Source organism: Sinocyclocheilus rhinocerous, unplaced genomic scaffold (assembly GCF_001515625.1).
Source record: "Sinocyclocheilus rhinocerous isolate Xijiao unplaced genomic scaffold, SAMN03320098_v1.1 scaffold558, whole genome shotgun sequence".
Taxonomy (NCBI): domain Eukaryota; kingdom Metazoa; phylum Chordata; class Actinopteri; order Cypriniformes; family Cyprinidae; genus Sinocyclocheilus; species Sinocyclocheilus rhinocerous.
The window spans coordinates 1,702,115-1,713,238 of record NW_015634502.1 but is presented as its reverse complement, the minus strand read 5'-3'; the positions used below and the strand labels follow the sequence as shown (position 1 = coordinate 1,713,238).

At 35.3% G+C, this 11,124-nt stretch overlaps 3 protein-coding genes across 11 annotated transcripts in view; 1 reads left to right on the top strand and 2 right to left on the bottom strand.

Annotated features, from left to right (window-relative positions):
* The window catches only part of LOC107745830 (uncharacterized), a 14,730-nt gene extending 12,091 nt beyond the window's left edge, over nt 1-2,639 (top strand). The window contains exons 8-15 of the mRNA XM_016559835.1: nt 92-159; nt 804-893; nt 1,090-1,167; nt 1,279-1,403; nt 1,864-1,922; nt 2,145-2,282; nt 2,539-2,567; nt 2,619-2,639. Of these exons, the coding sequence (XP_016415321.1) occupies nt 92-159; nt 804-893; nt 1,090-1,167; nt 1,279-1,403; nt 1,864-1,922; nt 2,145-2,282; nt 2,539-2,567; nt 2,619-2,639 (608 nt within the window). The remainder of the gene's footprint in view (nt 1-91; nt 160-803; nt 894-1,089; nt 1,168-1,278; nt 1,404-1,863; nt 1,923-2,144; nt 2,283-2,538; nt 2,568-2,618) is intronic.
* Nucleotides 2,640-4,935: 2,296 nt separating this feature from the next.
* LOC107745795 (torsin-1A-interacting protein 1-like) lies at nt 4,936-8,611 on the bottom strand. Of its 2 annotated transcripts, none has more exons than XM_016559780.1 (8): nt 8,283-8,611; nt 7,510-7,641; nt 7,228-7,407; nt 6,996-7,139; nt 6,747-6,854; nt 6,468-6,584; nt 6,278-6,337; nt 4,936-6,177 (listed from the first exon to the last, which is right to left on the bottom strand). In XM_016559780.1, the coding sequence occupies exons 1-8, from the start codon at nt 8,599-8,601 to the stop codon at nt 5,387-5,389; spliced, it is 1,851 nt and encodes a 616-aa protein (XP_016415266.1). In that variant the 5' UTR covers nt 8,602-8,611; the 3' UTR covers nt 4,936-5,386. The 2 variants fall into 2 exon arrangements, with proteins under 2 accessions (XP_016415266.1, XP_016415267.1); XM_016559781.1 differs by having other exon boundaries at nt 6,996-7,130.
* Nucleotides 8,612-8,969: 358 nt separating this feature from the next.
* The window catches only part of LOC107745796 (torsin-1A-interacting protein 2), a 4,366-nt gene continuing 2,211 nt past the window's right edge, over nt 8,970-11,124 (bottom strand). For all 8 annotated transcript variants that reach the window (XM_016559788.1, XM_016559785.1, XM_016559786.1 and 5 more), the window contains 3 exons: nt 10,728-10,767; nt 9,874-9,984; nt 8,970-9,767 (listed from right to left, as the gene is read on the bottom strand). In XM_016559788.1, coding sequence (XP_016415274.1) covers nt 8,986-9,767; nt 9,874-9,984; nt 10,728-10,767 — 933 coding nt within the window. In that variant the 3' untranslated portion in view covers nt 8,970-8,985. The remainder of the gene's footprint in view (nt 9,768-9,873; nt 9,985-10,727; nt 10,768-11,124) is intronic.

Sequence of the window (11,124 nt, the reverse complement as noted above, 5' to 3'; positions counted from 1 at the left end):
TTTTCCTGGTAGTCAGGAGGATATATATATATATATATATATATATATATATAGTGTTTTACATATAACACTTTTTTTCATTTTCTTGTAGTTGCACCAGCATTGCCGCCTCAGTGTGTACAATATACGGTATGTAGACTACATGCATGCTGCTACATTACTCGACTTTTAAAATCTAAACAGATTTTAAAACACTAGGCAACATACACTTGCCGACTTTTTAAATAGTTTCATAGTTACAGCAGGAAAACATTGTACAGTAAATGACTGAGGATCACACACTACCACACTTTTAAGTCGTTCAAAAAAACACAACAAACTCGAAAAGAAACATGTGCCTTGTTGCTAGGAGACTCGTGCCAAATGAAAACAATATGTGTTCTAAAACTGGCTCAACTATCAAACATGTATGTTATCCTCTGACTGGATAGATCATAGTCCTGAAGCTAAAAAATCAGAAACTGTAATCTTCATACACTATGCGATTTTCTATGTAATCTGTCAATTCAAATATGCAGATTGGCTCTGACTTTCGCCAGCTAACGTCAGCTTGTCCAGATTGTAAATCGGGGCAAAAAACTGATGTAATTAGTTTTTGCAATCTAGCATGCCCCTCTCTCACTGATTTTGCATTTTTGCCACTTTTTGGTCTCCATGAATATCATTTTCACCCACTAAATCTGCATGCTGTGGATATTAAAATATGCATCCATGATTATCTGTTTTTTAACTTTGCATGTTTGTACATATTTTCAGTTATGTGTTTCTGTACGTGTATGTCTGTCTGTCTATACACACATCAGAGATGTGCTTTAGCACTGTTATTATTCAGTCGACTGTGTTTTCTTGGAGGCTCTTCTCTCCTGATGATCATCAGACCAGTATCGAAAATGGTAAGTGTGTCAAAAAACTGCAGAATGCACTAAATATATTCAATAAAAAAAAAAAGTAATTAATATAATAAGACAAGGAGTTTTAAATCTTGATAACTGATATGCATGATGTCCTCCAGCTTAAATGCACAGATTCATACTGAATTCATAATTTAATATACTTTAAGTATTTGGCAAATTATGTCTCTCTTCACAGGCCACCATGATTGCGTCTGTCTTTGAACTAGCCTCCAAAACTATTGCTGTCATCTTCATACTAATAAAACTAATTAAAGTAAGATTTTTTTTTTTACTAGACTGAACTTCTACTAAAATGATTATTTGCTTAACCACAGCAATTGACATCTAATTTATTTTTCCATTGCTGTGTATGTTTTTGTGTCAGTATGAGTGTGTGTGTGAGTGTGATAGTTTGCAGACTGTGTTTACTGCTTTGACAGTGGCTGCCATGGCTTCAAGCCTGCTGCACACTCTCACCGTTTTCCTTCACTGTGGACCAAGCCATGAATTGTGAGCGTAATCTTCACATATCAGTGTCTCTAGTGTCACCAGACAGAACTGCAGAAATAACTGTTTCCAAACAGGTTTTGTCTGCCATTGACCTTAGCCAGGGTAGCGCCATATTTAATTTTTGACAGGAATTAAACTGCTGTTTAACAACATACTGATTGTTCATCTGATGAAACGTCTTTCCAAAAAAAGTCCAGTAGACAAAAACTCCATGAAACAGTTCTTCATGGAGAAAATTGTGAAAATTACATAATCTAGGACCATTATAAAGTGTTTGCAGTGTAGCCATGGTCTCACAGCCTTGTTAAACCGTGTTAAATTCAATATGGCGTTTAACCTGATAACGGTCTATTACAGTCTCACTCATTCAGCAAGAACAAGAAAGATTTGAATGAACTTAGAATCTAGACACTTACATGAAAGAACTTTTGAATGATCGTCTAAAAACTTTGACTTACAGAAGGAAGTGTTGGCTCTGTGCCATCATAACTGTTGGCCTAATGAATACTATCATTACAAGTAAGGTTCAGTTTTTCACATTCTTTAATAGTGCATTCAAGTGTTTCGTAAAAATTGTGTTCGTAGTATATATTACTTTTTCCATTATTTTGGAGATTGGTGTAGGTGTAAATATTCATGTAAAATCTCATGCAAACTTCAAATCTCATGTAAATTCAGATTTACCTAATAATGAAGCGTTAGGTTATAATCCTCTTTTTTTCTTTTTTTTTTTTACTGTAGCAACTGCAATATTCTTTGGAATATGGTGCTTTCAAGAGCGCTGGCTGCCATCATTAATGGGAGCATTTGTTATTTGGGAGTTCATGTTTTATCTTGGCTCAGTTTGCTTTGAACAGATGGGAAAGTACCAGTCAAGAAGTAAGTATCCTTGGTACCAGCCGACTCAAGGCACTAGTGAGATTAACACACAAACCTCATAAATAGACTTTATGGACTTTTAAAAAATGTATGTGTTATCAGTCACACCCAGGCACAGTTGTGTGTACTTCCTTATGCATGATTTTCGCAGTAAAAAAAGATCCATAGAGCTGGATTATTTTGGTTTCATCCTACATTCCATTCTATTTTATTAATGGCCATGCAGTCTCATTTGTTTGCATTTGTATGTCTGCAGAAAATCAGAATCATGTTCTGGAAAAGAGGGTAAGTGAACTTTACATTTTCTTATCGTATATCTTATATTTGTATACATAGAGCCATTCCATGTTCACTTAAGCTGCTTATTACACATGTATTTGACTATAAAATAAACTTTACAGTGTATAGCAGCTCCACAAATATTTTATGGCACCAGACCGTCAACATCCACAACATCTTAGGAACTCACTAAAATAACCATGCATGCATACCGATATTTTGACCTTAAATATTACACATTAAACCTCTTTTCTTTTTTATTTTCAGATATCCCCATGGCTGTTTACGTTCATCATCTTTTCAGTGTTTAATGCAATGTTTACAGCTGCACTCATGACAGGAGTGTCTTTGGTCAAAACGAAAAATTGTTGAAGGAACATCTGCAGATTAGGGAATATGTTATCTTGGTACTTTTGTAGGACTAAGCGAATATGGGTGCAACTTTTTACAGCCCTAGTACATCAGTAATCCTTCAAAGGTATATGAATAACAACTTTACTGGAGTCAGATTAATTGTATTGGTGTCAGATAAGTAGCTGAATTATGCATATCATCTTTCAGCTGCTTTGTATGATTATTGGTTCAAAATTGTAGTGTGGCCTGTTCACACTAAGAATGATGATAACTATACTATTGTTCTAATTGTATGAGAATATAGAAGTCCACATCACAGCTATAATGATAACGACACAGATGGACAATATCGTTGAAATCACTTTCACATCGATTTTCTGATGAACGATAAAAAATATTGACAGCCAATCAAAACCCACTCGAATATTAAGAGCTTGAGTATTTTAAGTAGCAGATGACAAAACGTCAGTGCACATTTATAATAAACTGAACGTCATTGTGCATTGTTGTGGACGCTAAAATAGTTATCGTTGTCTTTATAGTTATTGTTATTAGCGAACGGGCCTTAAGAGTCCACCTCTTTTTACTTTGTTCTTACACATCAACTAATTTACTGTACAATATTAATTTGTATATATGTATCTGTATGTATTTGTAGATGCCTTTTATTATTGTAAGTTAAGTGAAGGAGTACAGTGGTGTTAAAAATTCTTAATTGATAATCTTCATTTTGGTTACTCTTCCAAATGATGTGCACTTATACTTGAAACTGTATGTTAAATAAAGTCATTCACCAAATATTTTATTTATAATAAATATATTCATACAAATATTCATTCATCACCACATAAATTGATGATTTTGTTGTCGGTTTCAGTGTTTTAACACCAAAACATTTACGCAATTACAATCATGCAATACTGCTATAAAAAATAAACTGAACAGTTTGAATAATATGTAATACTTCCTTATGTGTCTCACATTCCATCAATTGTTTCTGTAAAACAATGGAACTGTGCTTACAAGAACTTTGAACTTGTAGATATCTGGTTATGAATCTTCCTGGGGTGTTTATAGTGCATTACAGTGTTGAGTCATGTCACTGGCAGACCCACAGTCAAATTTGCACTTGCCCTTCCGTGTGTTTGTGCGTGTGGTTTTCTATAACTTGAATAGTTTGCTTATGCTTTCAGCTACCATGTATTTGTGTTCACAGTACATGTTGAAATTAACATTTAAGTCCATTATGAGTAAAATCAAACATTTAATTAGCTGTAAAATACAGCTGAAATGCGGATGCAGCTTTTATCACGAAATATCAAACTGTTGGATGGGGCGGCTGACAGCAAATAAACAAGAATTTGTTTGATTAATAACTATAACTAAAATCACTGTTTAACAACTATAAAGTACATCTATAAAAGGGTAAAAAAAGGATCAGAAGTCTCTGAATAACCAAGGCACTATTTTGTAACATTTTTGATTCCCACAGACTGCTGCGATACGGTCATGGATGCAGTTAAAAGCAATAAAATTATACACTACTGTTCAAATGGTTGGAGTGAAAAAGATCCCCCCCCCTTTTTTTTTATAAATTATTTATTTCCTTAGCAAGGACTCAAACAAATGCTACAAAAGATCTAAGTGGTGTTCTTTTAAGCTTTCTATTAAACAAGGTATCCTGAAAAAAAATCACGGTTTCTACATATTAAGCAGCACAACTTGACATTGACTGTAATAATAATAATAAAACAAAAATGTTTCTTAGGAACCAGATCGGCATTTTAGAATGCTTTCTGAAGGATCTTGTGGCAATGAAGTCTGGAGTAATTGCTGCTGAAAATTCAGCTTTGCCATCACAGGAATAAATTACATTTTAAAAGTATTTCACAATATTTGTTTTTCTTTTTAATTGCATGAAAGACTTATTTCAAAAACATTTTAAAAATCTCACCCCAAACTTTAAAAATGCAGAATGAGAAAATGATACTCACAACAAGAAAAGAAATATAGACTCACTTTTATTTATTATAATCTTAGTCACACACATATATATATCACCAAACCAAAACAAAATTATGATTGGTAAGAAGAGCCTAGCTTACAATTCAGAGTTTAACTTCAGAAATCAGTGCAAAACTTCAATCATTATCGCACCTGGCCTTGGGAAGGAATGTACAACAATTAATTTGCGAATTTATATTGTAAGCCAAATGCATTATTAGCATTATCATCTGCCTTCACACACATTTTATCAAAGGAAACAAAGAACCAAAATGTAGGCAAATACAAAACCATTTGTATAAAACATTTATAACAAATACATTTTTAAAAACCTCTTTGGAATAAAGATCCTCTATGTACATTTATGTGGTCCGCACATCCATGAACTAGACCACTTTAACTCCAAACTCTACAAAATGACTTATCCAGCCCAACAGAGTGATGCAATCTTATGATTTTCCGCAAGGTTATGCCTCACAGCCCTGCTGTTCAATTTTCTCTTCTGCAGCCACTGGCAGGATGAGGTGAGAAATTCTGCTCCACAGTCCACTCAGTTTATCCACATCCATTTGATTAAACATAGTGGATTTGTTTGAAGTGACAAACTTCTGTTTAACCTGGTCATGTACCATGTCCTCCACTGCACTTAGACTGGTCGTCGGGGCTATTTCATCCACCGAAAGCATCACAGTGAAGACCAGGAAAACCTTCTTGTAAGCAGCATTCTCGTGGTCACAGTAACGATAGAATATAAGCGTAGATCCAGGAGGGAGCTCCTCAAAACGGTGCACAACAGCTGCAGGTTTATCGCCTTCAAATGCTTCCCTCAGCGCTTCATCAATCTCCAGCTTGACCTGGTTACTGTCTTGTGTTCTTTTGGTGGTCCCTTTGATTTCTAAGATCGAAGCATTATGGGTAGCGGAGTACGCCATGGCTAAGCTTCGAGCAAGGCAGCCCAACGTCCTTTCAGCTTGAAGGCCAGCAGTCAGAATTACACTGACTGGTTCAGAGGGGTTGACCATCTCCAGGTGGCTCTTAAGATGTTTCCCACTCCTCTTCCAGAACACGGAGCGCTGACTGGGAAAAAGATCCCGTAGAGCTGCTAACTCCAGATCAAATTTCTCCACTGTTTTAGGATGGACCACATCATTTTGAGGCAATGAGCATAAGAACTTTTGATAAGCCAAAAAGCCCAAAGCCAGTAATCCTGTCAGTATCAGAGACCACAGAAGAAGCTTGCACACATATGACGTCCAGACTAGAAAAACATTAAGTTCCGAATTAACCAAACACTGTGGATGTGAGACAAATCTGTCTGCTTTAATTTATAAAGGAATGGATGAAGGACTCAAAAATACCTTTAGAGGAGGAGGGTGGACTTGCTTTTGAGGTGACTGGTTTCTGCAAATTCTTCAATTCTTGAAGACAAAGTAAAATAATTATGATCTACAAATTCTTAAATATTATCGAACAATTTTTGATTATATATCTTTAGTAATAAAATAGACAATAGTAATAAAAGTGACAAATACAAAATTTTTTTTTTACCTGTGTTTTTGTGATTAGCGGTTTGATTTGTGATGGGATATTTAAATGTTTGGTAGATGTTACTCTTCTGGGGTTCAGTTGGTGGGTATCTATTCCAATTTTCAAGACCAGGGGGATCTATAGTAAGAACACAACCTTTGATTAAATAAAATGAATGAAAAAAAAATTGTAACATATACAGAAAGAACATGATCAAGCATCATAATTTGCACTTTTACCAGTCCAAATATGGCTACTGTAATATATATAATAAAAATACAATAAAAATGTTTTACAAACATTTGGGTTTCTCCGTTATGGGATTCTGATAGTTCATTCTATTCCTATATCTCAATCTATAAGCCTCTTGTTGACTTCCCAATGGAACAGCACCCAAACTAGAGAGATCTGCAATGAAAAAGATACTTGTGAGCAAAGGCGTGCACATGGGGGACGGGCCAGGGATGGCTTGAGCCCCTGCCTGTTTAATTGCAAATGTGGTATGCATTATTTTTAATTCAAAAAATAATTCCATCAATGATAACAAACCTCCATATTTTGTGACTGGTCTGTAATTTTCTTCATTCTTTAGATGAATAGACATTTGACTGCCCTGTAATGCCTCACTTTCCAGATTTTCTTTCAATACAGGGGCAGGATGCACTTTTTCTGTCCCAGGCTGGTCTGAGGAACCTACAAAAGGAATATAACACCCCCTGTTTAATATTATTTTATATTTAATATTATAACACTTATGCTTATTCCTCATTTAGAATCTTACCTTTCAAACTGGACTTGTGGTCCTGCTCCACCTCCTCATCTGAGTTTTCTTGATCCATGTTTTCATCCTGATCATTCTCTCTCATCTCCACATCTGCTTCATCTGTTTGGTTTAATCCATCACCTTTCTCATTTATACTCCTTGTCTTCTCCTCAAGCTTTTGCATCTTAATAGGGGATTCTGTGTTGGTTTAATAAGAAATTAGCACAAACATTAGCATTAAAAATGTTTTGCCCCGAAAAACAAAATGTAAGAGAATTTTTAAAAATTTATTTCACATACCATTTTCATCCTCCTTAGTGAGACTCTTGGGCTCCTTGGATCCATTGACAGCTCTGGATGCCTCATCATCTTCCCTCATTTTCCGGGTTCTTTTTAGTGGAGGTCTGGGTTTAAGATCCTCACTATACAAACCTAAGACAGAAGAGGAACTGGGTAACTACCTTACAGAAATATGCCAACAAACGTAAGATTTTTGTTAAGTATTTTTGCTTGTGCGTCAGCAGAAACCGACACAGATTATGATCTTGACAAGAAAATGAATGATTTTAACGTAAACAGAGACATTAGCAACTATACACTGTGAACTTTATTAATAATCTTATAAGAAATCTTTACAAAATGTTAATGAAATGTATCTAAACGATATATTAAAATAATTAAACCATTAGCTCTTTAGCTCATATGCTCAAGCTAAACAGTGGATATTAAAAAGTAAAAATATATATTAAAATTTTAGCCTAGTTAGCAAATAATTCAAAAGGTTATATAACAAGCATCTTAGTCTACTGAGAGAAAAAGAGAGTAGCTTTGGAAGTACATTTTTGCTCCGTATTATTAATAGCATGAGAGGCACAGACACACAGACACACTTGTGAGACTATCAGTACGAAAATCGCAAGGTTTAACGTTATCACATAAAGAAACGTAATGTACGGGATTGACCTTGAAATAGTTTATATTTCATTTATTGATAACAAATACTGTCTACGTACGTAATCTAAAAGCAAGCAGCGAGTCTTTACGTTTCACGCTTCAGTATTAGAAAGTCAAACCTGTCTTGGATGCCTGTCTGGCGCTTCTCCTCCTAGTAGATACGTCTTTAGAATCACCCGAGTCCATTTTTTTTACATCACACCACTCAAACTTTTTACTTTTCCTGTGTAACGTTAGCCGAAAACGGAAAATTACTGATGGTTTTCGTCGGAGCGACTTCAGTGGAACACAACTTCTCTCCCGGAAATAATAGTTGACAATCACAGTTAGTTTCACTTCTGTAAGTGCGTTAGTACCGCACCAGAATTCATTCGTGTTTATCCCTACCCTTTTAACCACCAGAAACACGTCATAGGAAGCAGAGTAGAGCTGATACATTTATTAAGGCACGTTTATTTTCTCTAATAAAGCTTTGAAGTAGAAAAAAAAATCAACCATACAACAAATATAACACGTTCATCCGTGGCCAACCAAATTTACAGATTAAAAATAACTTTAATGTAAGACATAATTTAGATGCATACAGATCTACATAAAAACAAAGAAAGAAGAACTAAAAAAATGGGGAAACTTCCTTCATTTTATCCTTTTATAAATTTCATAATCTGAAACGTTGTAATTCAGTGTGAAAGAAAGAAAACAGGCCTATGCAGCAGCACATACCTATATGCATTTATATATATTTTTTGTCTGAATCCAAAGTATGAGTCTAATATTTAAGTTAAAAGTAATTTGTGGGGGAAAAAAGTGTGATAACTATTTTCAAAATGATGTATCCCAATCCCCACAGCCCTGCTCTTCAATTTTCTTTTCTGCAGCCACTGGCAAAATGAGATGTGAAATTCGGCTCCACAGTCCACCTAGTTTGTCAACATCCATTTGATTAAACGTAGCTGACTTGTCAGAGGAAACAAACTTCTGTTTTATGTGCTCTTGAACCATCTCCTCAACTCTTCCTAGACTGACATTGGATGGCACTTCCACTTCTGCATCAAGCATTACAGTAAAGGCCAGGAAGACATCTTTAAAAGCCGCATTCTCATGGTCGCAGTAACGGTAGAAGATGAGAGTGGATCCAGGAGGGAGCTCCTCAAAACGGTGGATAACTGCAGCAGACTTTTTACCCTCAAAGGCTTTTCTCAATTCACTATCAATGTCCAGCTTGACCTGATCACTGTCTTGTGATGCTTTGTTTTTGCCATTAATATTCAGAACTGAAGAGTTATGGGCAGTAGAAAAGGCTCGGGCCAAGCATAGGGCCAGGCAACCAAGCGTCTTTTCAGCTCTGTGACCAGATGTCAGAATCAGGCTGACGGGTTCAGTGGGGTTCTTAGTCTTTAGGTGGCGCCTGAGATGAATAAGACTCCTCCTCCAGAGCTCTGGATGCTGATTTGGAAAGGTAGTCTCAAGTTTTTTCATTTCCTGATTGAATACGTCCACCACATCAACCTTGTTTGGTATAGGTGGAGTTGAGTCAGGACTACGCTGACATAATGCACAAACCAAAGCTAACAGAATGACAGCAGCTGCAGTCCAAACTGTTTCTGTGAGAAAAGAAATTAATAAAGTAAAATACTGTCTGCTTGCAAAAGTAGACAAGTAATTTGTTTATAAGTTAGTACATTCAGAGAGGAGAGGAAAACAACTCACTATTATTCCCTTGCACAATGATCTGTGGTTGGACGTTCTCATCCCTCACCACATCTTCTTCATCGCTTGCCGTCTCTTCTTCTTCAGGCTTTTGGATATTAAGAGGGGATTCTGTGTTGATTTAAAACAAAGATAATGAGAACAAACATTAGCATACCAAATATGTTTTGGTCACTGAAGCAGCCACAATTCTGTTGTCTATAAGGGAACGTTGAATATTATAAATTCACAATGTGAAACAAAAAACACATCTAATAAAAGTTAATACTTGACCTCTAACTCCCTGCATATTTATATTTCCCTGTTCAGAGACCATTAATTCAAATTTGATTCCTCTCTGATTCCTGACCTGGTTTCCTGAACTGCTTATGCTTAACCACACAAACACATCTAATAAAAGTTAATACTTGACCTCTAACTCCCTGCATATTTATATTTCCCTGTTCAGAGACCATTAATTCTAACAAGCACTAATTCTGAATCAAAAAGCATGGCCAAAACTTCCTGTTAAATCTGATTCCTGACCTGGTTTCCTGAACTGCTTATGCTTAACCACACTTATAGAAAGCAAGCAAATGCAATAATATACTTTATTCTAAGACAAAATACCTTCTTTTCTCTTTTAGTATATAAATGCAATAATATGCTTTATTCTAAGACAAAATACCTTCATTTCTCTCAGGTTTACTGCCTTTTTCTCCATCCACTTCTCTATTAGGTCCTGTGCCAGAGTGAGGTTGGTTCTCGGTCTCAGAACCAACTGACCTGGTTCCAACCTCAGAACTGCTTATGCATAACCACACTTATAGAAAGCAAGCAAATGCAATAATATGCTTTATTCTAAGACAAAATACCTTCTTTTCTCTCAGGTTTACTGCCCTTCTCTCCATCCACTTCTCTATTAGTTTGTGCTGCTCAATTACAGCGAAAATCATACTCAAAATCATTATTTTACAAAATAAAAATTAACCTCTTGAGACCCGGCAAAACATTTTAGAAAAAATTTAGTATTTTTTCATGTCATTACACTGTTTAGAGCATTAATAAAAATGTAAAAAAATAAAAAATTTAAAATGAGATTTCATTCATAAGTTATGCTACGCCCTTGGTAGAGGACATCAGGACTCAATTTTTTTTTTTAAATAAAAAGACATGAATGAACATGCATAGGCAAAAACAATAGATTTTTTTTTACATTTTAGAATACATCTTTAGTTTTCAGGAATTTTTTTTTTTTTTTTTTTACCAAAC

What these genes read in the sequence shown, in the direction of transcription:
- LOC107745795 (XM_016559780.1), bottom strand. Translation starts at nt 8,601, where the DNA reads ATGTATCAGCTCTACTCTGCTTCCTATGACGTGTTTCTGGTGGTTAAA. An exon ending in CAGACAGGCATCCAAGACAG is followed by an intron (nt 7,642 to 8,282) that starts GTTTGACTTTCT and finishes CTTCTGTCTTAG; the next exon opens with GTTTGTATAGTGAGGATCTT. An exon ending in CATAACGGAGAAACCCAAAT is followed by an intron (nt 6,585 to 6,746) that starts GTTTGTAAAACA and finishes TTCTTACTATAG; the next exon opens with ATCCCCCTGGTCTTGAAAAT.